This window comes from Pongo abelii, chromosome 12 (assembly GCF_028885655.2).
Source record: "Pongo abelii isolate AG06213 chromosome 12, NHGRI_mPonAbe1-v2.0_pri, whole genome shotgun sequence".
NCBI classification, from domain to species: domain Eukaryota; kingdom Metazoa; phylum Chordata; class Mammalia; order Primates; family Hominidae; genus Pongo; species Pongo abelii.
This window is the reverse complement of record NC_071997.2, coordinates 88,588,122-88,615,365: the sequence shown is the minus strand read 5'-3', so window position 1 is coordinate 88,615,365 and position 27,244 is coordinate 88,588,122. Positions and strand designations below refer to the sequence as shown.

The 27,244-nt window shown below is 41.4% G+C and overlaps 1 protein-coding gene across 3 annotated transcripts in view; it reads right to left on the bottom strand.

Annotated features, from left to right (window-relative positions):
• LRPPRC (leucine rich pentatricopeptide repeat containing) overlaps positions 1 to 27,244 on the bottom strand; it is a 114,470-nt gene that overhangs the window by 58,495 nt on the left and 28,731 nt on the right. For all 3 annotated transcript variants that reach the window (XM_024242107.3, XM_054547600.2, XM_054547599.2), the window contains 5 exons: positions 19,061 to 19,179; positions 16,013 to 16,106; positions 12,874 to 12,940; positions 1,718 to 1,745; positions 743 to 800 (listed from right to left, as the gene is read on the bottom strand). In XM_024242107.3, the coding sequence (XP_024097875.2) occupies positions 743 to 800; positions 1,718 to 1,745; positions 12,874 to 12,940; positions 16,013 to 16,106; positions 19,061 to 19,179 (366 nt within the window). The remainder of the gene's footprint in view (positions 1 to 742; positions 801 to 1,717; positions 1,746 to 12,873; positions 12,941 to 16,012; positions 16,107 to 19,060; positions 19,180 to 27,244) is intronic.

Below are 27,244 nucleotides of genomic sequence, written 5' to 3'. Positions count from 1 at the left end.
TCTTGTACACATTTCTATACTATTTTTTTTTTGTGGACAATATTTAGGGAAGCACATAAAATTAGAAAGGATTGTTAAATGTTGAGTATAGAAAGTTAAATAATTTTAATAAGCAGATACAGTAATCCTATGGAGAGCTGCCTATTAGCCAATGAAAAACCAAGATTAACAAAGATGTTTTGTAACAACAGTAATTTTCCTTTGCATTCAAGCATAAAATGTATAGGGCCATGTTACAATAATACCTAGGATAGAAATGTAAACTTTCAAGAGGGGTACCATCTTACAGAAAACTATATATTCTAGCTTCATTATATGAAAAATGAAAATTATTAAATGTCAAAACAATGTATTTGGGGCAATAAATTACATTTAAGCGGAAATTCACAAGAACCTTCACTACATTTTATGTTTAAAATTAACTACACCTGCAAAACATTAAAAGCACATAAATACTAAGAATCACTGATTTTTAAGCCTATTTCCATAGGTGTTAGAAGAAACATTTCCCCAATATCTGAAAAGAAAAAGCCTCCCAACCCCGTCTTTAGAAAAAATAATTATAACAAAATCAAACACTTTAGATCTCAAAATGTTGTAATCAATATAGAGACTTATAACCAAATGTTTTCAAATTCCACTTTTAAAAATAAAGTGTTTACTGTTGTAATCCTCCTAACCCATCATTACACAGAAAAATGGATTTGTGGATAAGTTACAATCATCGAAATTGAAACGCTACCCGTTGGTCCTTGAGGCTCCTGGCAATAACGTCCATCCTTGTACAACAATCCTGTTATCTGGTAAGACAGAAAATTCGTGCATTGCAGCAAGAGAAGCAAACAAGAACAAATACAATCTGAAATTGAATTCTTGAAATAATAAAACCTCTCCCCAGTAAGGTATTATTCTATATCACAGTAATTCAAAACCACCCCCCCACCCCGCCAAGGAGATTATTTTGTTTTTAAATAATAGGTTTATCTTTTAAAAACAAAAACAAATCCATGTTGAAGGAAAACTGCAATATTTTGTGAAATGTCACACAGAAAGACTCTAAACTGATTTATAAATCGATATATAAACATCACTTGGAATGAACTGTTATAAATAGAAAAGAGCTTATAGGAATTACTGACCAATATTCTTCCTCATTATATTGTTTTTAGTCTTGTTGACACTGCACTGGTTTCCTCATTTTATATAAAGTTTTACTGAAATATAAAGTAAAATATCCTGAACTGCTAAATAACTTACATTTTTTAGATATTTAATAACAATTTCCATTCATCTTAATGAGACTAAAACAAAAGGGGTCTAAAGATTAAAGTGTCTATTCTCATGGATTCTTTTTTTTTTTAATTTTCAACTTTTATTTTAAGTTCAGGGGTACATGTGCAGGATGTGCAGGTTTGTGACATAGGTAAATGTGTGCCACGGTGGTCGGCTGCACAGATCATCCCATCACCCAGGTATTAAGCCCAGCATCCATTAGCTATTCTTCCTGATCCTCTCCCTCCTCCCACTGGATTCTTATCAATTGAATTCACAAACACTAAAAGACATACATAACTATTATTTTTCAACATTAACTCTGCCAGCAAAATTTTAGTAGAAAACCAAATATAGGTTTCATAATAAAAATTATTACACAACCTATGGTATTGGCTTGTAACGTTAAAAGCACCTTATGATTTGCAATATTAGGGGGACTTACCTCGCTCCAAAGATTTATATTCATAGACCTGCAGAGGGCAGCAAAGGATTGAAAATAAACCCAGGTTTATTTTCAAGTATATGCATACTTGTAATACATACAGATCAAAGTATTAAAATTAATAAGTAAATAAATGTTTGCTGTATCAGGATGAATTTTCATGACAAAGGTAATTTAGAAAGGCTGACACTCACCCATTTCAAATATTCAAAATAGGCCAGGCCTGGTGGCTCACACCTGCAATCCCGGCACTTTGGGAGGCCAAGGCAGGCGGATCATCTGAGGTCAGGAGTTTGAGACCAGCCTGGCCAACATGGTGAAACCCCGTCTCTACTAAAAGTAGAAAAATTAGCCGGGCATGTTGGTGGATGCCTGTAATCCAGGCTACTCAGGAGGCTGAGGCAGGAGAATTGCCTGAATCCGGGAGGTGGAGGTTGCAGTGAGCCGAGATCGCGCCACTGCACTCCAGCCTGGGAGACACAGTGAGTCTCAAAGTGACTGCCCACAGATTGCTTGTTACTTGTAATGGGAAAAACAGTAACTATATAATGGAGAAATCCCAACACCTGGACCGGGTGATCAAAACTAATGTGCCTTTAAATATAATTCCCTGAGAAGACAGAGTATCACTCATGTGGTCTTCCAGCAGGGTATAACCTGAAGCTAGAACAGTGAAGAATAAAATACAGTAAAATAAGATAAAAATTAGGTATCTTTTTTGGTTAGGCTACAAAGAGCTTTAATTCCAAGGAATCTTAACTTGCCAGTAGCCTACCACATTTGAAAAATAGGAAAAGGAAAGTAGAGAAAAATCAGAGTTTGCAAGAAAGTGAGGGGCTAATGTGCCAAAGTGCACAATATTAAGTGGTAAAACTTGCAATGGTTCCTTTGCTGTATCCCGGACCCATTTGGGCATTTGATGAATTCTGATTATCAACTAGGATTAATTTTGTCACAGGTATGATATTATGGTGGTTATGTTGTTTTATTTAAAATAAGTTCTGAGATATATACTGAAGTATTTATGGGTAGATGACAAAGATCCATAGTTATTTTTAATAGTCCAGGAAAGAAAGAGAAGCGGAATGGTAAAACAGGACTGCCAAAATCTTGGCTGTTAAAGCTGGGGGATGGGTACATGGGAGTTCTACTTTCGTGAAGGTTTAAAAATTCCAAAATAAAAAAATAAACACATACCATGTCCAGTCTAAATTTTGTACTTCTATTTTAACTCTCAACATTAGTAAGCTGGGCTTCCTTTATTTATTTATTTATTTTATTTTATTTTTTAATTTACTTTAACCATATATTTTTATCAAAGTATCAACTTACTGTCAAATAAAAAATAGTTAAGGCTGGGTGTGGTGGCTCACGCCTGTAATCGCAGCACTTTGGGAGGCTGACGCAGGTAGATCACCTGAGGTCAGGAGTTCAAGACCAGCCTGACCAACATGGAGACACCCCATCTCTACTAAAAATACAAAATTAGCCAGGCGTGGTGGCGCATGCCAGTAATCCCAGCTACTCGGGAGGCTGAGGCAGGAGAATCGCTTGAACCCGGGAGGCGGAGGTTGTGGTGAGCCGAGATCGCACCACTGCACTCCAGCCTGGGCAACAAGAGCGAAATTCTGTCTCAAAAAAAAAAAAAAAAAATTGGATATTAAGCTGCCCTCAAACCTGGCATGAAGTACCTAAGGAAGGCATGGAGATAAACTTTCAAAATTTCACATATACCTAAAACAACTGAAAATGACTAAAAGCACTACCTTGAATGTGAAGTTTCATGGTGAATGCCATAGGTTTGAAACCAAAACAAAAATATACAGAATCCTTCAAAACCAAGTTGTTGTAAGGAATAGTTACCAGTGCCCAAACCAGTGCAATCTGACTTCCGGCCCCAAACTCCACTGAAACTACTCATGCTAAACTTACCAGTGATTTTTAATTCAAAATTCAACTAACATTTTTTTGGTCCTCTTTCACTAAGTTTTGGAATTTCTGTTGTTGTTAGCCATTATCTGCTAGATGCTACTCAATCTCTTTCAGGAACTGTCCTTCCCTACGTGCCCCTTAAAAGTGACCCAAACTTTGTACTAGGTTCTAAGTACATTATATTTTTTATTTTAAAGACAATCCTGCATGTAGGTATTTAAGTTCTTTGTTTCCCAGAAGAGGAAACAAATTTGGTAAGGCGATGTAAAATACCTTCAACTGGAAATTCCACAGTCCCCTCAAAGGATCCCATAAATTGTGAATGATCTCCTAATGTTTCCTGTCCCCCTATCTACCTTTACCTGTACTCTCCCCTTTGAATATCTGTCAATCTTAACTTCATCATGTAAACCTTTCAATGGCTCGAAGCCATGTGACTCAAGGTCCAAATATCCTAATTTAGAATGAGACTACTCATAAAGACCTCTGGGCTACCATTTTGGCTTTATTTCTTGTAATTATTTCATAGTTTCTTAAGCTACTACCAATCTACTTACACTTCCCCAGAACCACTGTTCTCTCAGCCTCAATGCCTCGGCCTGAAAAACCCTTCCCTTCCCCTCTACAAACTCAATATGCATCTCAGCAATTTCTCTGCAGCTCCTGCCCTGATTCATCCCTTCCCCAACCTTGGCAGAAGACAGAGTACCTTCTATAAACATTCATAGTTACGAAGACTAGTTTACAGTTGCTTTCTTACTTTCGTATTGTGAACAATGCTGGGGTAGAAAGTTTCCTATTCATATTTGAATGGTCCATTATGTAGCATTCGTAGCCCTTGGCATACACTAATAAGAACTAGTATTTTCTGAGCACTCACGAATGCATTAAACAGTTTTCTAAGCACTTTAACTTATTTAATGGTCATAAAATCTTCACTTTAAGCACAATTATCAGAGCCATTATAAAGATGAAGAAACTGAGGAGCAAAGTAGTTTTAAAACTTATGCAGGCATTTTCTGAGTCAGCTGTGGGTGTGAGACTAACAATTTGCATCTAAATTTGCTCCTTTCCAATGCCCCACTGCAATAAAAAGTTTTCAATGACACATAAAATAACTGGGAAGTACAGGTAACTAGAAATAAATATTACAGGTTAAAAGCAGACAGAGAAGTGGTAACCAATTTAGTAGTAAAGAGAATGTCAAATCTCAAGACATCAGTGAAGAAATCTGGAAACAAACTTATACAATAAAATCTCCATTACCAAGGTAGAAGAAAGGAGACTACACTGAGAAAAGGTCCCTTAGATTCTCTCCCTCAGCTCCACAGCTGGGAGGCTACACCCCTCTCTCCAACAGCAGCAGCAGACATCTGGAGGATTCTTCTCTGGAGGGTAAAACAGTCAGTCCCTGGAGAACTGAGAATTAAGTAACTATACACCCTACACGATAAACACAGGAGCCCCTAGTACTCTCCCTCATGCAGTGTCCTGAAGACTTTTCATTGGGGAATGCCCCATCCTATGAAGAAAGACACAAAAATACAATGACAATCTCAACAGCCACTTAGCTATCCCTAGAACAAGGCACCAAGTCAACACACCCCACTAACAAACCCAGAGCTTCGGATGGCTTCTTGCATTTCCTACTTTTAAGGATTCCCAGACATTTAGGGGGGAAAAAGGGAAAACAGTACACACTCACACAAACTTGGAGACAGTAGACAATAAGCATGAAGAAGGAAGAAAACTATTACTATATTTCCTATGAGAGGCCAGGTGCGGTGGCTCACGCCTGTAATCCGAGCACTTTGGAAGGCCGAGGCAGCCAGACAGCTTGAGCTCACAAGTTCAAGACCAGCCTGGGCAACATGGAGCAACTCCATCTCTACAAAAGATACAAAAATTATCCAGGCATGGTGGCACACACCTGTAGTCCCAGCTACTTGGGAGGCTGAGGCAGGAGAGTCGCTTGAACTTGGGAGGTTGAGGTTGCAGTGAGCCAAGATCACAGCACTGCACTCCAGCCTGGGCAAAAGAGCCAGACCTTGTCTCAAAAAAAAAAAAAAAAAGAAAAGAAAAAAATTCCTATGAGAGATAAAGAGTTGATATCTATGAGGCAGTAAGATGTTATTTTACAAAAGAAACACTTCGAGAATGCAAAAGAGATGTTGGAAATAAGTGATAGCAGAAAGAAAAAATTCAATGGACGAGGTAGAAGATAAGGTTAAGAAATATCACAGAAAGTGGAAACTAAGAACCAAGAAAAGCGAAGGAGAAAAAAAGAAAGCACCAGTCTAAGAGTTTCAGAAAGAGAGAAAAAATTATTTCTAAAACTAAAATTTTCCAGAGCCGAGGGATATGAATGGCCAGATTAAGGGGAGCCACTAAGCATCCAGCACAATTGACAAAATACAAAACAAAACAAATAAACTCATACATAAGGTTGCTCTATAGTGAAAGGTCAGAACACTAGTGGTCAAGAGATTCTTCACAAGTTCCAGAAGATTCTAGAAACTTCCAAAAATCATTCTAGAAATTCCAGAATACTAATGATAAAATGAAGATACACAAATTTCCAGAGATAAGTAACTTGCTTAATTGTCAAATGTCAAAACAATAGTGATAAAGGGAAGATTCTACAAACTTTCAGAGGACGTTCTATAAAAATAAGTTGGCTGGGCGCGGTGGCTCATGCCTGTAATCCCAGCACTTTGGGAGGCCGAGGCGGGTGGATCACGAGGTTAACATATCGAGACTATCCTGGCCAACATGGTGAAACCCCATCTCTACTAAAAATACAAAAAATTAGCCGGGTGTGGTAGCGGGCACCTGTAGTCCCAGCTACTTGGGAGGCTGAGGCAGGAGAATGGCGTTAACCCGGGAGGCGGAGCTTGCAGTCAGCCGAGATCCCGCCACTGCACTCCACCCTGGGTGACAGAGCGAGACTCCCTCTCAGAAAAAAAAACAAAAGTCACATATAAAGGGTCAGGAATCAGAATGGCTTAAATCTTTCAACAGTAACACTGTAAAGAAAACATGGAGCAATACCTTCAAAATTCTAAACACAAATTATTTCCAACTCAGAATTCTATATGTAGGCAAACTATCAATCGTATCTGAGGCTAGAATACAGGTATTCAAGGTCTCAAAAAAATTTACCTTCCATATGCTTTTTCTTAAGAAGCTACTGAAGGTTGTCCTCTATAGAAAGACTAAACTAAGAAAAAGGAAAAGTATCAGATACAGAAAGCAAAAAGATTCAACTTGGAAGAAAAGAATAAAAGAGAATCTCCTGGATGAAAATGTAGTGAGAACCCAGTGAAGAAAAGCAACTAACCAGTCCAGAGTGTGGGCCCTCACCACCAAGGTGTCTGTTACTATATCTCTTTTTTAACCTAAGGTAACAATGGATCTACATTATCTGTATTGTTTTGACCACGTAATGATACAATACTTCCTCTGCCTTTCATGCCCTGCTGCTTGGACAGACTGAGAACATTCACTTCACCCACAGAAGTGTTCTACTCTGACATATTCCTGAAAGTTTGAGGAGACGAGTTTAGGTGCAGAACACATTTAAGTATCTGTAGATACTTCTGCTAGATGCCTAGCATTTAGCCATAGACTTCCCAAATACGGTAAATTCATCCTCTTTCCCAGGACTCACGCATGCATGACCTTCCCCACTGACTTCCCTAGAAGGGTCTTTTGTAAACTTTTAGCAAAACTGAAGCCAGACCCTAACCCAGAGTATTCAGACTATATTTCCTGGCAGTGTTGATTCTTCCTTATTGCCAGGTTTCTGTTTGTTAATCAGTCTTTCCAAACTAAATTATATATTGCTTGGGGTTAGATAAAAGTGGCCTAATTATTTAGGGAAGCAAGGGAATGATATACACAAGCCTCAAAAGCAGGCACCTCAACAGCAGGGGAAGGCATCATGGGATTGAGAAGCAGCACACAAGAGGCTTTTAGGATCCCACTGACATTCTATGTCCTGGTCTCAGAGGTGGGTACCACGTATTTGGTTTATCTTTTTTATGTGGTACATTTAAGTTTTAGATATGCCTCTGAATGTATAACACAGTTCACAATAAAAAAGAAAAAATTAAATTTCCAAGTTCTCCAAAGGAATAAAATAGTGGAGTCATTTTGAACCCAGGCAGTTTGGCTATGAGCTTTGGCATTTGCTATTTAATAAACTAACAAATTTTAGGTAGAACTCATTTAAGTCAGGGTACTACATTTTATTGATGTCTTACATACCATGTGATCATGGCAAGTTAATGAACATTTCAATGTCTCCATTGTCTAACATGAACAATGGAAAGACAAATGCTTGTCTTCTCTTCTACCCACAACCAAATGAAGTTTGTGAGCAAGTGGCATTTAAGAAAAGACATTGCTTTCTCTACACCTAATTCCATTTACACTTTTCTTCCTGTTTGAAGAACAGGTTTGGAGAAAAGGTTAACCCCATATGTCTGTTGAGATCAATTTCAGCTTTTGGTAAGGCAATGGTAGCCTTTGGTAAGGCGATGTAAAATACCTTCAACTGGAAATCCCATAGTCCCCTCAAAGGATCCCATAAATTGTGAATGATCTCCTAATGTTTCCTGTCCCCCATCTACCTTTACCTGTACTCTCCCCTTTGAATATCTGTCAATCTTAACTTCATCATGTAAACCTTTCAATGGCTCGAAGCCATGTGACTCAAGGTCCAAATATCCTAATTTAGAATGAGACTACTCATAAAGACCTCTGGGCTACCATTTTGGCTTTATTTCTTGTAATTATTTCATAGTTTCTTAAGCTACTACCAATCTACTTACACTTCCCCAGAACCACTGTTCTCTCAAGCCTCAATGCCTCGGCCTGAAAAACCCTTCCCTTCCCCTCTACAAACTCAATATGCATCTCAGCAATTTCTCTGCAGCTCCTGCCCTGATTCATCCCTTCCCCAACCTTGGCAGAAGACAGAGTACCTTCTATAAACATTCATAGTTACGAAGACTAGTTTTTGGAGTAGAAGAAAGAAATCACCTGTAGTCACACAAGTGCTCTGAATTAGGCACATATTCTTATGAAAAATGCCAAGTTACCACAACCTAAAATTTTTCTTTATCTACAATAAGAAAAATTAACCAACAGTATACAGTTTTAGGACTTACATGTTGAAATGTGTTTCTGGAAGGAATCCGCTTAAACTTATTTTTACTATGTCAAGAATAAAGACGGATTTGCAACTGTGCAAACACTGGAGGCTCCTGGGTAGTGTCCCCTTTGTTAAACATATTTAAACATTTTATCTAACTTTAAAGTGGAAAGTTAAAAAAATGACCAATCTGTGGCTAGTTTTAAATCCAGGAATCAATTAAAAATTTTAGATGCTAACAAATAGGGAAAGCACCAAAAAGGATTTAAGTCAGGGGAGACGCAAAGCACCTAGCTTGGTGTGGTTAAGGTAATCCATTAAGGTAATAATCCATTAAGGTAATATTGGAAAAGGTAATCCATTTTCCAATATTTTCAATGTATCTATTCAAATAAAAATATAAATATCTGAAAGCACAGATAAATTCAGTTATAGTATACATAATCCAATCACTAAAAACAAAACAAAGACACCAAGATTCTCAGAGATTCTAGCTGGGCTTCTTCCACTACAATAGTATCAAAACTCTTCTCTTAAAGATACTCAATAATGGCCAGGCCGGTGGTTCATGCCTGTAATCCCAGCACTTTGGGAGGCCAAGGCTGGGGGTTCACTTGAGCCCAGGAATTTAACACCACCCTGGGCAACATAGCGAGACCTCATCCCCATTTTGAAAAAAAAAAAAAACTCAGTAACTTTTCCAAATACCAAACTGAACACCCTCTTTTTATAGTACTATCTCCCCTACATCTCTGTAGCTTGCGACACTGACTACAAACTCCTTTGACTCCTTCCAGTAACTATCCAAGATCTTATCTTTACATTTCTCTCTCATCTCTGCAACAAGGTTTAAAAAAAAACATATTTCACATGTGATAGTGTATAGATAAATATCCCTCAAATGCAATATCTTACAAATTGACAAGAAAAATTGTATGACCTAGTAGAAAACTGGCAAAAAATTTAAATAGGTATTTCACAGAAGAAGAAATCCAAATGGCCGATAAGTATGCTCTAACCCTGCTTAATAGTTAGGAAGATGCAAATTGAAAATTATACTTTAAGATGTCATTTGTCATCCATCAGCTAGGCCAAAGTTAAAAAGCATTGTAATGTCTAATACTTGTAAGTTTGCAGGAAGTGGGTACTCTCATACATTGCTGGTAGAAGTGTGAATTGCTAATCTAAGTATGAGCTAATACAACTTTTTCTGGAAAGTAGTATGATAGTAGCTATTAAAGAATACATACACTCTTGAAAACTGACGTCTCTTTTTTACATTCTAGCCATTGAGGGGGGATAAACTAATGTATATATAATATATAGATATACACACACACGTGCATGCATGTGCACAAACACACATATATATATGGACACAACATTTAACGTACCACTTTGTTTTCGTAGTGGCAAAAATTAGAAGGAATCTGAGTCCATTAATAAAGGAGTGATTGAAAATTTATGGTATAGCCCTACCATGGAATCCCCTGCAGATATAAACACTTAGATTTATATCAGTAGACCAAGAGATGTTCATGCAGTATTGTTAAGTGAAAAATAAAGATGAGTAGTATGTAAAGCATGATATATTACTTCTGTTTAAACAAAACAAAACAAAACTTCAAACACCTCTTACAGGTCTCTGCTTCTATACAGAGAAAAGCATGGAAGGATACACTCCAGGCTCTTAATTTTGGCTTCCACGATAAGGGTTTTTATAGGGAGAGGGAAAGTACTTCATGAACTCCATTAAATTATAGTCATAATTTTATAATATGCATCTTTTGCAGGGAAAGATGAGCCATAGCTTCCAACAAATTCTCAAAGGGATCAATGAATCAAAAAAGATTAGGGCGGCAGGTGCAGTGGCTCACACCTGCAATACCAGCACCTTGGGAGGCAGAGGTGGGAAGATCACCTGAGGCCAGGAGTTCAAGACCAGCCTGGGCAACATGGTGAGACTCCATCTCCACAAAAAAAAATTTTTAATTAGCTGGGCGTGGTGGTGCACACCTGTAGTCTTGGCTAAATGGGAGCCTGAAGCAGGAGGATTACTTGAGCTCAGGATTTGGAGGCTGCAATGAACCATGTTTGTACCACTGCACTGCAGCCTGGGTGACAGAGCAAGACTCTGTCTCAAAAAAAAAAAAAAAAAAAAGAAAGAAAATTATGAATCACTGTGCTACATTGCTTCTCTCAACAGAACAGCCTGGGCAACATAGTGAGATCCCGTCTCTACAAAAAAATTTTAAAAATCAGCCAGGCATGGTGGCATGAGCCCATAGTCCCAGCTGCTCAGGAGGCTAAGATGGCAGGATTGCTTGAGCCCGGGAGGTAAAGGCTGCAGTAGGCTGATTACCCACTGCACTCTGGCCTTGGGGACAGAGCGAGACCCTCTCTCAAAAAAAGAAACTCATCCTTGTGTTAACTACCAGTAACTGGTTCAACAAGGATTACCAATGACTGCTAAAACCAAGGAGGGAAAAGTAATGGAAAAACAGGGTAGACACAGTCTCAAATTATCACCCCATAGTCTTCTTAGTAATTACAAAGTGGACGAGGTGCCTCTGCAAGACAGATGTGCGAATCACCATCTTAACCAAGTGATCAAACTTTGGTGGTGGCATCATTATTGCACACCTGCCTTTATATCTGTTGATGTGACACAATGTAAGACGTGCCCATCACCTATGAAGTATTCTTGCTAAAAATGCTTAATCTGAGTCTCATCATGGGAAAAAAAAAACAGAAAAATACAAAATGTGGACGAGACATTCCAGCCTGGGCTCTTAAAAAACAAAACAAAAAAAAAACCAGTGTTCTTAAAAAACAAACAAAAAAGCTACGGAAATTGTTCTGAATTAAGATAATAAAGAGATGTAGCAATCAAATCCAATGCATTAATTTAATTGACTCCTCAGTCAAAAAGTGAAACATCTATAAAGGAAACTTGTTAAAGTGGGAAAATCTGAACATGGACTACATATATCAGATGGTGGTACAGTATTGTTAATTTTTTAAGAGTGATACTGATGTTGTGATTTTAGAGATGATGACTTAAGAGAAATATGCTGAAAGATCCAGTGTCATTATGCCTACAACTTCAAGTGGTTCAGCCAAAAAGAAAAAAACGTGTGTGTGTGTGTGTGTGTGTGTGTGTGTGTGTGTGTGTGTGTGTGTGTGTGTGTGTGTGTACTTTCTGTGTAGAGAAAGAGGGTATGAGAGAAAGTAGACATGGCAAAATATTAACAACTGGCAAATCTACACAAAGGGTATTACGGAGGACGGGCACTGTGGCTCATACCTGTAAACCCAGCACTTTGGGAGGCCGAGGCAGGTGAATCACCTGAGGTCAGGAGTTCGAGACCAGCCTGGCCAACATGGTGAAACCCCATCTCTACTAAAAATACAAAACTTAGCTGGGCGTGGTGGTGGGCACCGGTAGTCCCAGCTACTCAGGAGGCTGAGGCAGAAGAATCACCTGAACCCAGGAGGCGGACGTCGCAGTGAGCCGGGATCACACCACTGCATTGCAGCCTGGGTGACAGAGCAAAACTCCGTCTCAAAAAAATAAATCAAATAAAAAAGGGTGGTATGAGAGTATTCCCTTTTACTATTCTTTCAGCTTTTCTTTATGTTTATCTATTTTCAAAATAACAAAATTGGAAGGGCAAGGTCATTAACATTCTCTGAGTACACAGAAGGGGAGAATGATACTTAACTGAATAAAAGTCACCTTGCAATTAAACGCTCAAAGAATAAGCTGAACATACATATGCAAATTTGTCTATAACTCCAACTTGCCATTTTGAAACAGGACTTTCTTCCTGGAAACAGGATCTTTACCAAACCTGTGTGCATTTCTCAGAAAAGATGATACAAAGCTGCCTAAATTTAATTCAGCCACTTAAAAGGAAAAATTAAACAGGCTAAGGTTATTTCAGGTAAACTGAATGTACACTGAAAGATAAGAATATTTGTATTTTTCCTCATGCAATAAGTCAAAAGGACAGGAGAAATCAGTCCATGTTCAGGCAAGGAACATTTAAGTTGATCATCTTACCTCCTGAAGCCTAGCAGTAGGCTACTTCTTATAGACTGCAGCGAGATAGGCAATGTATTTGATTTCACTGCAAAAGAAAATGACCATCATTAAATCTCAGACCAAACAAATTTAAAAACCCTGTATTATCAAATTGAAAACATATTTATATCAATACCTTTTAGTTTTCATTTTGGAAATTGTATTTAAAAAATAAAAATGTTTTCATACAAAATTAGACAATGCAGTAATATATATATATCTGCAATATAAGCTACCCTTTTAATGTATTTTTAATTTTCATGAATATATACAACTAATTAATTTGTAAATATCCTTTCCTATAAATGGCAATTACTAACATACCAGTAGACTCAGAGTCAGCCTGGTACACACATTGAGGCTGTATGTTGTTAGACATGGTGGCACCATGAGAGAGAGACTATAATACCCTACAGGACTTTTGTTCTTTAAAGACAGCACGTGAGAGGAAAAATTCTTTTCTCAGAGAGGTGTTGGGTTCTGCTGAACCATTCATACTTTCTCATTTCATTTTCCACTATGATCAATGACCTGCACTCACACAAGAGTAACCACCTAAAGTAATAATAAAATAGGTCATACGTCTGTTATGTAATTGACTTATATTGATCTTTCACTTTGCTGAGTATTTGTTTACTATACTACTCATTTTGACATTTAACAGTCTACAACCTTGTATGTTTCAATGCTGACATTATAAGCCTGATTTGCCATCATGTAAGAATCACACCTTACACTGACTCTTCACGTAACTCTTGCCAAACTAGCAAGGGATGAGACCACAGTAGGCATTCCCTGAATTTATTTTTCCCTGCAATTGTATTAAAATGGGACCATGTTATAAGTAATAGAGTTAATCTTTTCACTATAAATGTAATGTGGCTACTGAATAATACAAAAAGGATGGGATTAGAGAGGAATTCATAGTAGAAGCAAATTCTGAAGACAATAAATACAGTTTAAGTGAAAGTCAAGTTAACTGGTTTCATTCAAGAAAAATCCCATGGGAAAAGTGTTCATCTCCCCAAAAATAACAAATTAACCCACACACATAAGGAGAATTGTTTTAGATCAGCTGCTATATTCCTTGAACAAGAAGCCTAAGTTTCTCAGTGCTTTTATAGCATTTGAAAATCTAAAAGTCATTTTTAAAATGACTTGCACTGAGTCACTCAAGGAATTTTAAAGGGAACACCACCACATGCCTCTCAGCAGCTTTTAATTTTATGTGATCAAATTAATTTTCCATGCCTACAAACACAAGTGGGAAAATGTTCTCTACTAACTCCAAAACTTAATCAAGATAATCCATTTACTGTTCTCTACTACCTGACATTTCCTGTGATGTAGTAACCAGTACTGCATTCCTAAGAGCTGCCTAAAGCACATACCAGCAATTATAGAACGAACCGCTCTTCAAAGACTTGTAAATCAAAGCTGGAGGGGAAGGCACTGACAGGAAAAGCTCAAATACTTGGCAAACTTCTTGGCATTTTTCTTTTTCAAATCTAATAAACAACCTCTTGAAAATTCATTTTTATACTATTCAAAATAGTATGCTACAGAATATTGTCAAGTTTTTATTCATTAAAAAGATGACCAGAAACATCTCAGCTGGAAGGCTGCTGACAAAAAGCATCTAGTTTCCTTAGCAACAAACAAGCCTGAAAAATCAAGAGGCTGACAACGAAGTGGAATGGATGATATGATAAAAGGAAAAGACAGCTCTCATGGATCCACCTCGTGAGCCCAGATTCCTCTGCTAATGCTTCTCTGTTTTCTTCTTGTCAGATTGGAAAATCTATATAGTATACAGAGTGGAAGGCAAAATCAATACACTCAGATAGCAGCCAGCAATAATACTCAATATTTGACTCAAATAACTACAACAGTCACCATTTTTCATACTGGACACTTTGCCTTCCCCTTACAATATTACAACAAATATTTTAAGTGACATGCACAAGTAATACATACCAATAACCTGGTTTATATAAAGCTTCCACCTATACAGTCTGAATATAACATTAATGAGAGCTTAACTGTTAACATTTTAGGGAGCTAAAATTTAATGTATGTCTGTGTTTTGTTTGTAAATGACATATTTTTCAGAAGATCTGAAAAACTGTCAAGCAACACCATGGACGTGTTAAAAAATAAGGTCTCTTAGGAATGTCGTATTTATTAGTTAAAAATAAAATATAGGTCAGGCGCAGTGGCTCACACCTGTAATCCCAGCACTTTGGGAGGCTGAGACAGGCAGATCACTTGTGGTCAGGAGTGGTGAAACTCTGTCTCTACTAAAAATACAAAAAATTAGCTGGGCATAGTGGCATGTGCCTATAATCCCAGCTACTCAGGAGGCTGAGGCAGGAGAATCGCTTGAACCCAGGAGGCAGAGGATGTAGTGAGCCAAGTTTGCACCACTGCATTCCAGCCTAGGTGACAGAGTGAGACTGTGTCTCAAAAATAAATAAAATAAAATAAAATAAAGTGCAGTATGGTGAAAAGAACAAAGCTAAAGTCTGAACATCTTACTTCTGGTTCAAATCACTAACCTTGGGCAAATCATTTAACTTCTCTATGCCTTTAGTCATCTATCAATGGAGATAACTGTATTAACATGTGATAAGCATTATAAAGCACCCTAGCATTTAAAAATGTTTAGTAAATATTTGCTGTGTCTTTGTTAATGAAGACTAGAAGTCTTTACAATAGATGTTAGTTTAAAAAATACTTCAGAAACAATATCGCATTTGATTTTCACAACTCCCCCAAGTTAGGTAGTACTATCCCTGTTTAGTAAAAGTGAAGCAGAGAGGTTAGAAGACTTCTAAATCACATAATCGGTGGCCAAATTATAAAGAATATCCACGTCTTCAGGGTCTCCAGTCCAACCTTCAGTCTAACACCATATTACATATAATATTCAATGTCCTTGTAACATTAAAATTACTTACAAATTATCCACAAGTTCAACTCATAAACCGTTTTATCAGTCTGGCTTTAACAAAACATATAAACCTTCCTTGCTTTCATTGCGTGAACTACCCTGCATGCCCTCAATAGTAACTGAAATAAACATCTATCAAGTTTACCGCTAATGTTGTATACTTACAAAATGATAATATAAAGTCTAAGTTCCCATTTGCTGCTTCAATTCTCAATCCAGCTTGGGAAAATGTATCACTATCAGACAGACATCCATTTTCCTGGAGATAAAGCATATATCAATGAGAATACATCTCAGCTAACAATATTTTGATATACCAAAGTTGCTGTTTTCCTGATTCTTTGAATCACCATATTTTCTGATTTTCTAGAAAAATACATAAGCTCAGTAATAGAATTTTAGCAAAAATTTAAAGATGACATTTCAGCATTCTAAGTTAAATGCCTGTCTTCAAATACAGATGGTCTGATGCCTTTAGAGGGCCTTACTTCCAGGATGAGTTTACTACTGAGGACACTAGAACAATTCTCCCATTCAAGACAAAACAAAAATTCAATGCATTAATCTAAAATTTTTTGGGGCATACAGTTCGGCCAGGATCTAATTTAATTTAATTTAACTCAGAGAGGCTCATCACTTGTTCCAACATCATTTGTTTAACAATTTAAATATATGAGTCAAAATTTAGCTCAAATACACTTATTGAATCATTTTATTATAGTATACTTAAAAACCACCTAATCAGCAATAAGCAATGATAAAAAATAAATTATGGCATACCCATACAATGAAACAGCATACAAGCATAAAATATATTTTGTGGAATTAAATACTGATATGAAAAGGTGTCAAATGAAAAAAAGTTCATCATGAAACAAACATGAGAGAAGTGTAATTTTTCTTCAGGTCTCTAGTAGGCCAGAAACAGAGACTTTTAGGGGGAGTTTGAAAGTAATGAAGCCAAAAAGAAGTAAGTTTTTAAAAGAAAAATAAGAATGTTCTTTCTTTTTATTAAACTATAGCCTCTGTCAAGTTAGGTGGATAATAGGAACAGTATTAAGAGTTGCTCGATAATATGAACAGTATACTTTTTTGCTAAAAGAGATTTCTCCAGCCTATTATACATCTGAAAGAATATACATGCTAAGCAATGACTATCTCAAGGAACTATGAAGAGATTGTACAGCCCTACCACTTACTTGTGTTCTCTAATTTATCAACAAACATTTATTATGTAATTTCTGAAAACTAATTTAAAAATGTACTTTTTAATGCCCAGCTGAAGGCAAAAGGCATTATCGGGTCGGGTGCAGTGGCTCACACCTGCAATGCCAGCATTTTGCGAGGCCTAGGCAGGCTGATCACCTAAGATTAGGAGTTTGAGACCAGCCTGGCCAACATGGTGAAATCCCATCTCTACTAAAAATACAAAAATCAGCTGGGCGTGGTGGTGGGCACCTGTAATCCCAGCTACTTGGGAGGCTGAGGCAGAAGAATTGCTTGAACCAGTAGGCAGAGGAGGTTGCAGTGAGGCCAGATCGCACCACTGCACTCTAGCCTGGGCGACAGAGCGAGACTCTGCCTCAAAAAAAGAAAAAAAGCAGATCAATACTGTGAGTTCTATTAAGCACTTAACAGAGTAGTTGTTTTCAAGCCCAAAACACTCAATACTACTGAAATTCCAGCAATGAAGGCAACATAGTTGAGAGGACAATGAATGTAACCAAATTTGGGATAAGTTTCCAAATTAGATCTGCTGTTCCCTAAGATAAGTCACTAGTGAGAAAGCCAAAGCAGTAACCACGAAGACACTGATCTGGGGGCTATATTTCTGCAAAGAAAGAAAATATCTGAAAAAGTAAGAATATGTGGGAAAGTTACTTAAAAAAATTTTTTTTAACAGTAAAATATGTATAGTACAGGCTCAACATACTCCACTAAGAACTTAGGGAAAGAGTGAAGACACTGAAGATATAAACCCTAACACTTCAGAAGACTGTAATTATGTAATTATTTTAATGAAAGAAACATTCTAACATTATTAGAAAAATCAAGGTATTATATGAATGACTGTGTAGGAAACATCTTTTAAACAACATGTTCCTTATTAAATATTAGGTGCTCTGCCATCTTGTTCCTAACTGCACAGCACTTTTTGTTTTGTTTTTGTAACTCGTATATTCAGCGCTAAGCATTCTGTTTTGAAAGTGGAAAACGCCAACCTTTGCTAAACCAATGCACTGTCCCAATCAACATCTTCATGTGCCTCTTCATCAATAGCTTGCCTACTCTGCTAAGGACCAGAAGTAGAAAACTTCTGGTAGAAAAACAAAGGTTTGAAGTTTAAAAAAAAAAAAAAAAAAGAGAGAGAGAGAAAGACTAGTATATACACTATTAGTGCATTTATGAAAATTTATGGGAAGTGAAAAATAATATTCAAAAAGTGAAAACTGAAGCAGAGCACAGTGACATGTGCCTATAATCCCAGCTACTCAGGAGGCTAAGACAGGAGGATTGCTTAAGCCCAGAGTTCAAGACCAGCCTGGATAACACACTGAAACCTCTGTTTCTTTAATAAAATAAAATAAAACCTAATTTATAAATGAAAATTGCAGGTGCATTTCAGGGCTGGATTAGGAGTTAATATTGTTTTAATTTTTCCCGATATTGGCATATTGTCTTTTTAATACACAAGAAAAAAGCTGCTTTGTCTTTTTGAGTTTTGAAAGTTTAACCACTATAAATGTTATACCAACTAATATTTTTACAAAGCTTTAGAAAATTGTATACAGGGCTGGGCGCGGTGGCTCATGCCTGTAATCCCAACACTTTGAGAGGCTGAGGCAGGTGGATCACCTGAGGTCGGGAGTTCGAGTCCAGACTGACCAACATGGAGAAACCCTGTCTCTACTAAAAATACAAAATTAGCTAGGCATGGTGGCGCATGCCTGTAATCCCAGCTACTCAGGAGGCTGAGGGAGGAGAATTGCTTGAACCCAAGAGGCAAAGGTTGCGGTGAGCCAAGATTGTGCTATTGCACTCCTGCCGGGGCAACGAGAGGGAAACTCCATCTCAAAAAAAAAAAAGAAAATTGTATACAGATTTGACCATTTTGAGTCCTCAGTTCAATGACTTTTTTGTGTGTGACCACTAAACATTAAGGAGGAAAGACATCCTCTTCAATTATTAAATTAAAACCACACTTATACTCACCTGCAAAATGGCACGTGCCGAGTTTACACTATCAAAGCATGGAATCACATAATCTACGTATGTTTCCTGATCAGGATGTACTCCCAATTCTTGCATTCCTTTGAGGATTTCAATTATACCTACCAAATAAAATGTAGAAGCACAGAGATAAAGAACTTAGAATAAAGTATGAAAAGATCAGTAAGTTCAGTTCAATTATTTTCTGAATCATAGTATAAGAAAATTGCTGAGCAATTCGTTTTGTCTAAAAGGCAGAAAAGCAACAGAACTGTGAGATATAATGATAAAAAAATTAATTCCTCCTTTCTTTATCCCCCTCTGTGAAACACTGAATTTCAAGAAAGTATCCTTGAAATTATAAGTATAAAGAAACTTGAAACAATTAAGCAATGTGCCCAACATTTCTGGCACCCCAAACAGTGATTATAATACAACATTGCTATTATAGAGCAATGATGGACTTGTACACAAAAAACTTGACCAGAATAAATGCTGCAAAGAGAAATGACTGATTTCAAAATATGTTTTCAATTAAGCACTTATGTAAAAAGTTCCCTAATTGTTACTAATTTCTGATTTCATATTTTACAATGTAAGAATGAAAAATTTTAGAGAACAATTTATTCTAATGAATTATTGTTTAATTGTATTTAAAACTAATTTAAAAATCAAATAAATTGTTTCCTCTATCTCATTTCCCATTCATAAAAATCTCTTTTAATAACTTCTTAAAAATTAAGTCATTTCATGTTTTCAGAGCTACAGTGAGTTTCAAATAGATCCAGTTAATTCTAGACAACTGTCAGATTACTCAAGTATCACCTAATTTGACAGAGGCTACAGTTTAATAAAAAGAAAGAACATTCTTATTTTTCCTTTTAAAAACTTACTTATCTTCGGCTTCATTACTTTCACATTATTAAAACTCCCCCTAAAAGTCCCTGTTTCTGGCCTACTAGAGACCTAAAGATAAATTACATTTCTTTCAAATTTGTTACATGATGAACTCGAGTACAAATAATTGACAGTGAATTCCTACTGAGTACAGAAAAACACAAGCAAGTCTAACTACATTATAAATACCTGCACATTTCTTTTAGATAAAATTTAATTATGTAAAAAAAACTATAATTTTTTTAAAATTTAAGTTATGAATCAGAATATTTTAACTTTAAACAGTTCATTATATACAAAATTACCTAATACTGGCCTAAAAACAGACAAATAGACCAATGCAACAGAACAAAGAATCTAAAAATAAACCCACACACATATAATCAACTAACTTTGACAAAGGTACCAATAAATGTTACTGGAGCTGCAGGCAGTGGTACACACCTATAGTTTCAGCTATTCAGGAGGCCGATGCAGGAGGACTGCTTGAGCCCAGGAGTTCAAGTCCAGCCTGGGCAACATAGCAAGACCTTGTCTTTTTTTGAGACTGAATATTGCTCGGTCGCCCAAGCTGGAGTGCAGTGGTGTGATCTCGGCTCAGTACAACCTCCGCCTCCCGGGTTCAAGCAATTCTCCTGCCTCAGCCTCCTGGGTAGCTGGGATTAAAGGCGCACGTCACCACGCCCAGCTAGTTTTTGTATTTTTAGTAGAGATGGGGTTTCACCATGTTGGTCAGGCTGGTCTTGAACTCCTGACCTCGTGATCCTAGAGATGGGGTTTCACCATGTTGGTCAAGCTGGTCGTGAACTCCTGACCTCGTGATCTGCCCGCCTCAACCTCCCAAAGTGTTGGGATTACAGGCATGAGCCACCACGCCCAGTCTGGACCCTTATCTTATACAATACACAAAAATCAACTCAAAATAGATTAAAGACTTAAACTTGAAACCATAAAACTCCTAGAAGAAAACACTGGTCTTGACAATGACTTTTTGGACTTGAGACCAAAGCACAGACAATAAAAACAAAAGTGAAGTGGAACCATGTCTAACTAAAAAGCTTCTGCATGGTAAAGGAAACAATAAAATGAAAAGGCGACCTATGGAATGGGAGAAAATATTTGCAAACCACGTTATCTGATAAGGGGCTAATATCTACAATATATAATAAGAACTCACACATTTCAATAGCAAAAAAACCCCAAATAATTCAATTAACAAATGGGCAAAGGATCTGAATACACATTTTTCCAAAGACATAAAAATGGCCAACAGGTTTATGAAAAGATGCTCAACATTACTAATCATCAGGGAAATGCAAATTTAAGCCACAATGAGATATCACCTTACACCTGTCAGAATGGCTACTATCAAAAGTCAAAAGCAATTAGACAGTGGTGAGGATGTAGAGAAAGGGAACCCTGGTCTACTGTTGGTGGGAGAGTATGGAGATTCCTGAAAAACTTAGAAGTAGAATTACCGACAATCCCACTTCTGAGCATATGTCCAAAGGAAATAAGATCACTATCTTGAAGAAACATTTGTTCATCCCAGCATTATTCACAGTACCCAAGATGTAGAAATATGCTGTCAACAGATAAAGAAAATGTGGCATATATACACATATAGAATGGAATATTATTCAGCCTTAAAAACAAAGAAAATACTGTCATTTACAACAACATGAATGAACTTGAAGCACATGCTAAGTGAAATAAGCCAGATACAGAAAGATAAATACTACATCATCTCACTTATATATGGAATCTATTAAAAAAAAAAAAGTTCCCTCTCCCTCTCCCTCTCCCTCTCCCTCTCCCTCTCCCTCTCCCTCTCCCTCTCCCTCTCCCTCTCCCTCTCCCTCTCCCTCTCCCTCTCCCTCTCCCTCTCCCTCTCCCTCTCCCTCTCCCTCTCCCTCTCCCTCTCCCTCTCCCTCTCCCTCTCCCTCTCCCTCTCCCTCTCCCTCTCCCTCTCCCTCTCCCTCTCCCTCTCCCTCTCCCTCTCCCTCTCCCTCTCCCTCTCCCTCTCCCTCTCCCTCTCCCTCTCCCTCTCCCTCTCCCTCTCCCTCTCCCTCTCCCTCTCCCTCTCCCTCTCCCTCTCCCTCTCCCTCTCCCTCTCCCTCTCCCTCTCCCTCTCCCCGGTCTCCCTCTCCCACTTTTTTCGGTCTCCCTCTGTTGCCCAAGCTGGACTGTACTGCCATGATCTCGGCTCGCTGCAACCTCCCTGCCTCGGGCTCCTGTGATTCTCCTGCCTCGGCCTGCCGAGTGCCTGGGATTGCAGGCGCGCGCCGCCACGCCTGAATGCTTTTTGTATTTTTGGTGGAGACGGGGTTTCGCCGTGTTGACCGGGCTGGTCTCCAGCTCCTGGCCTCTAGTGATCTGCCTGCCTCGGCCTCCTGAGGTGCTGGGATTGCAGACGGAGTCTCGCTAACTCAACGCTCAATGGTGCTCAGGCTGGAGTGAAGTGGTGTGATCTCGGCTCGCTGCAACCTCCACCTACCAGCCTCCTGCCTTGGCCTCTTAAAGTGCTAAGATTACAGCCTCTGCCCCGCCGCCACCCCGTCTAGGAAGTGAGGAGCGTCTCTGCCTGGCCGCCCATCGTCTGGGATGTGAGGAGCCCGTCTGCCCGGCCGCCCTATCTGGGAAGTGAGGAGCGCCTCTGCCCGGCCGCCCATCGTCTGGGATGTGAGGAGCACCTCTGCCCGGCTGCCACCCCGTCTGGGAGGAAGTGAGGAGCGCCTCTGCCCGGCTGCCCCGTCTGGGAGATGAGGAGCACCTCTGCCCGGCCGCCCCGTCTGGGAGGTGAGGAGCGCCTCTGCCTGGCCGCCACCCCGTCTGGGAGGAAGTGAGGAGCGCCTCTGCCCGGTTGCCCCATCTGGGAAGTAAGGAGCGCCTCTGCCTGGCCGCCACCCCGTCTGGGAAGTGAGGAGCGCCTCTGCCCGGCTACCACCCCATGTGGGAAGTGAGGAGCGCCTCTGCCCAGCCACCCCTTCTGGGAGGTGAGGAGCGCCTCTGCCCAGCCGCCCCGTCTGGGAGGTGAGGAGTGCCTCTGCCCGGCCGCCCCGCCTGGGAGGTGAGGAGCACCTCTGCCTGGCCGCCACCCGGTCTGGGAGGAAGTGAGGAGCACCTCTGCCCAGCTGCCCCATCTGGGAAGTGAGGAGCGCCTCTGCCCGGCTGCCACCCCCTATGGGAAGTGAGGAGCGCCTCTGCCCGGCCGCCCACTCTGGGAAGTGAGGAGCGCCTCTGCCCGGCCGCCCACTCTGGGAAGTGAGGAGCGCCTCTGCCCGGCCGCCCACTCTGGAAGGTGAGGAGTGCCTCTGCCCGGCCGCCCCGTCAGGGAGGTGAGGAGCGCCTCTGCCTGGCCGCCACCCCATCTGGGAGGAAGTGAGGAGCATCTCTGCCCAGCTGCCCCATCTGGGAAGTGAGGAGCGCCTCTGCCCGGCTGCCACCCCCTATGGGAAGTGAGGAGCGCCTCTGCCCGGCCGCCCACTCTGGGAGGTGAGGAGTGCCTCTGCCCGGCCGCCCCGTCTGGGAGGTGAGGAGCGCCTCTGCCTGGCCGCCACCCCGTCTGGGAGGAAGTGAGGAGCGCCTCTGCCCGGCCGCCCACTCTGGGAAGTGAGGAGCGCCTCTGCCCGGCCGCCCACTCTGGGAGGTGAGGAGCGCCTCTGCCTGGCCACTCCGTCTGGGAAGGGAGGAGCGCCTCTGCCCGGCCGCCCCGTCTGGGAGGTGAGGAGCACCTCTGCCCGGCCGCCACCCCGTCTGGGAGGAAGTGAGGAGCACCTCTGCCCGGCCGCCACCCCGTCTGGGAGGAAGTGAGGAGCGCCTCTGCCCGGCTGCCCCATCTGGGAAGTGAGGAGCGCCTCTGCCCGGCTGCCACCCCGTATGGGAAGCGAGGAGCGCCTCTGCCCGGCCGCCCCGTCTGGGAGGTGAGGAGTCCTCTGCCTGGCCACCCCGTCTGGGTAGTGAGGAGCGCCTCTGCCCGGCCACCCCGTCTGGGAAGTGAGGAGCGCCTCTGCCTGGCTGCCACCCCGTCTGGGAGGAAGTGAGGAGCGCCTCTGCCCGGCTGCCCCGTCTGGGAGATGAGGAGCACCTCTGCCCGGCCGCCCCGTCTGGGAGGTGAGGAGTGCCTCTGCCTGGCCGCCACCCCATCTGGGAGGAAGTGAGGAGCGCCTCTGCCCGGCTGCCCCATCTGGGAAGTGAGGAGCGCCTCTGCCCGGCCGCCACCCCATATGGGAAGTGAGGAGCGCCTCTGCCTGACCACTCCGTCTGGGAGGTGAGGAGCGCCTCTGCCCGGCCGCCCCGTCTGGGAGGTGAGGAGTGCCTCTGCCCGGCCGTCACCCCGTCTGGGAGGAAGTGTGGAGCACCTCTGCCCGGCTGCCCCGTCTGGGAGATGAGGAGCACCTCTGCCCGGCCGCCCCCTCTGGGAAGTGAGGAGCGCCTCTGCCCGGCCGCCCCGTCTGGGAGGTGAGGAGCGCCTCTGCCCGGCCGCCACCCCGTCTGGGAGGAAGTGGGGAGCGCCTCTGCCTGGCTGCCCCATCTGGGAAGGGAGGAGCGCCTCTGCCCAGCCGCCACACCGTCTGGGAAGTGAGGAGCGCCTCTGCCTGGCCGCCCCCTCTGGGAGGTGAGGAGCGCCTCTGCCCGGCCGCCCCCTCTGGGAGGTGAGGAGCGCCTCTGCCCGGCCGCCCCGTCTGGGAGGTGAGGAGCACCTCTGCCCGGCTGCCACCCGGTCTGGGAGGAAGTGAGGAGCGCCTCTGCCCGGGCGGCCCTGTCTGGGAAGTGAGGAGCACCTCTGCCCGGGCAGCCCCGTCTGGGAAGCGAGGAGCGCCTCTGCCCGGGCGGCCCCTTCTGGGAAACGAGGAGCGCCTCTGCCCGGGCGGCCCCATCGGGGAAGTGAGGAGCGCCTCTGCCCGGCCGCCCCGTCTGGGAGGAGAGGAGCGCCTCTGCCCGGGCGGCCCCGTCTGGGAAGCGAGGAGCGCCTCTGCCCGGCCGCCCTGTCTGGGACGTGAGGAGCGCCTCTGCCCGGCTGCCCTGTCTGGGAGGTGTACCCAACAGCTCCAAAGAGACAGCGACCATCGGGAGCGGGCCATGAGGACGATGGCGGTTTTGTTGAAGAGAAGGGGAGGAAGTGTGGGGAAAGGAAGGAGAGATCAGATTGTTGCTGTGTCTGTGTAGAAAGGGGTGGGCATAGGAGACTCCATTTTGTTCTGACTAGGAGAAATTCTTCTGCCTTGGGGTGCTGTTGATCTATGGCCTTTCCCCCAGCCCCATGCTCTCTGAAACATATGCTGTGTCAACTTAGGGTTAAATGGATTAAGGGCGGTGCAAGATGTGCTTTGTTAAACAGATGCTTGAAGGCAGCATGCCCTTTAAGAGTCATCACCACTCCCTAATCTGAAGTACCCAGGGGCACAAACACTGCAGAAGGCCGCAGGGACCTCTGCCTAGGAAAACCAGAGACCTTTGTTCATGTTTATCTCCTGACCTTCTCTCCACTATTATCCTATGACCCTCCCATATCCCCCTCTCCGAGAAACACCCAAGAACGATCAATAAATACTTCATAAATTAAAAAAAAAAAAAAAAAAAAAAAAGTTGAACTCTGTTATGGGACTGCGGGGTGAGTGAAAAGGGATGATGGTCAATAGGTATAAATTTTCAGTTATACGGTAAATAAGTTCTGGACACAATGTACAGAATACTTGATATTTGCTGAGAGAGTTGATCTCAAGTGTTCTGGCCACAATATTTTTTTTTTTTTGAGACGGAGTTTCGCTCTTGTGCAAGCTGGAGTGCAATGGTGCGATCTCAACTCACAGCAACCTCTACCTCCTGGGTTCAAGCGATTCTTCTGCCTCAGCCTCCTGAGTAGCTGGGACTACAGGCAAGTGCCACCACGCCCGGCCAATACAAAATTTTTAAAAACGTAACTAGCTATAAATAAATAAATAAATAAATAAATAAATAAATAAAAGCCCAGCACGGTGGCTCACACCTGTAATCCCAGCACTTTGGGAGGCCAAGGCAGGTGGATCACCTCAAGTCAGGAGTTTGAGACCAGCCTGGCCAACATGGCAAAATCCCATCTCTACTAAAAATATAAAAATTTGCTGGGTGTGGTGGCACATACCTGTAATCCCAGCTACTAGAGAGGCTGAAGCAGGAGAACTGCTTGAACCCAGAGGGCAGAAGTGAGCTGACATCACACCACTGCACTCCAGCCTGGATGACAGAGCCTGCATAACTAGCTGAGGTGATGGATATGTTAGCTTGACTGTGGTAATGACTTCACAATGTGTACACATATCAAAATGTAGCCAGGTGAAGTGGCTCATGCTTGTAATCCCAGCACTTTGGGAAGCCAAGGTGGGAGGATTGCTTGAGCCCAGGAATTTGAGACCAGCCTAGGCAACACAGGGAGACTCGTTTCTACCAAAAAAAATTTTTTGAACTAGCCAGCCATGGTAATGTGTGCCTGTGGTCCCACTGAGGCTGAGGTGGGAAAATCTCGAGCCTGGGAGGTCAAGGCTGACAGAGTGAGACACTGTCTCCAAAAAGTCATGTTGTTTATCATATAGATAGATGATCGATTGATAGAAAGATAGACAGACAGATATAGATTTAGCTACACAATTATTAATCCTTCATACCTCAGTAAAGTTGGCTGGGAAGAATAAATAAATAACCTACTATCTTCAAATCTTAGAGGTTTAAATGTATTTTTCAAGATGTAAAAATAATGTTTTTAATTAGCCAGGCACGGTGGCAGGCGCCTATAATCCCAGCTACTGGGGAGGCTGAGGCAGGGGTATTGCTTGAACCCAGGAGGCAAAGGTTACAGTGAGCCAGTATCACGCCACTACACTCCAGCCTGGGCAACAGAGCGAGACTCGGTCTCAAATAATAATAAGAATAATAATAATAATAATAGTTTTTAAAAATCCCTAAACAAAGCATGTGCTTACTGAAATTTAAGAGAACATGCATATAGAGTTGGTCCATACTGTACACAGAGGCCTAACAATACTTGTAAGTGAAATTTAAACTATTCCTCTAATAATTCACTGGGTATCACTACTAACAACCTTAATAACTACCATAAAAGATGGGAAATCCCACTGTGCTCTTCTTTATATGAAAAGATTGCTAAGCACCTAACATGATGACATAGCTAAGTTGCTTCTGAATTCCTAGTAATAGATTTGTGTTAATCTTATGTCCTCAGTGTCCTTTCTGACCAGTAATAATTGTTTCCAGGACAATTATTATTTACTTAAAGTAAACGGCTAAGTTGCT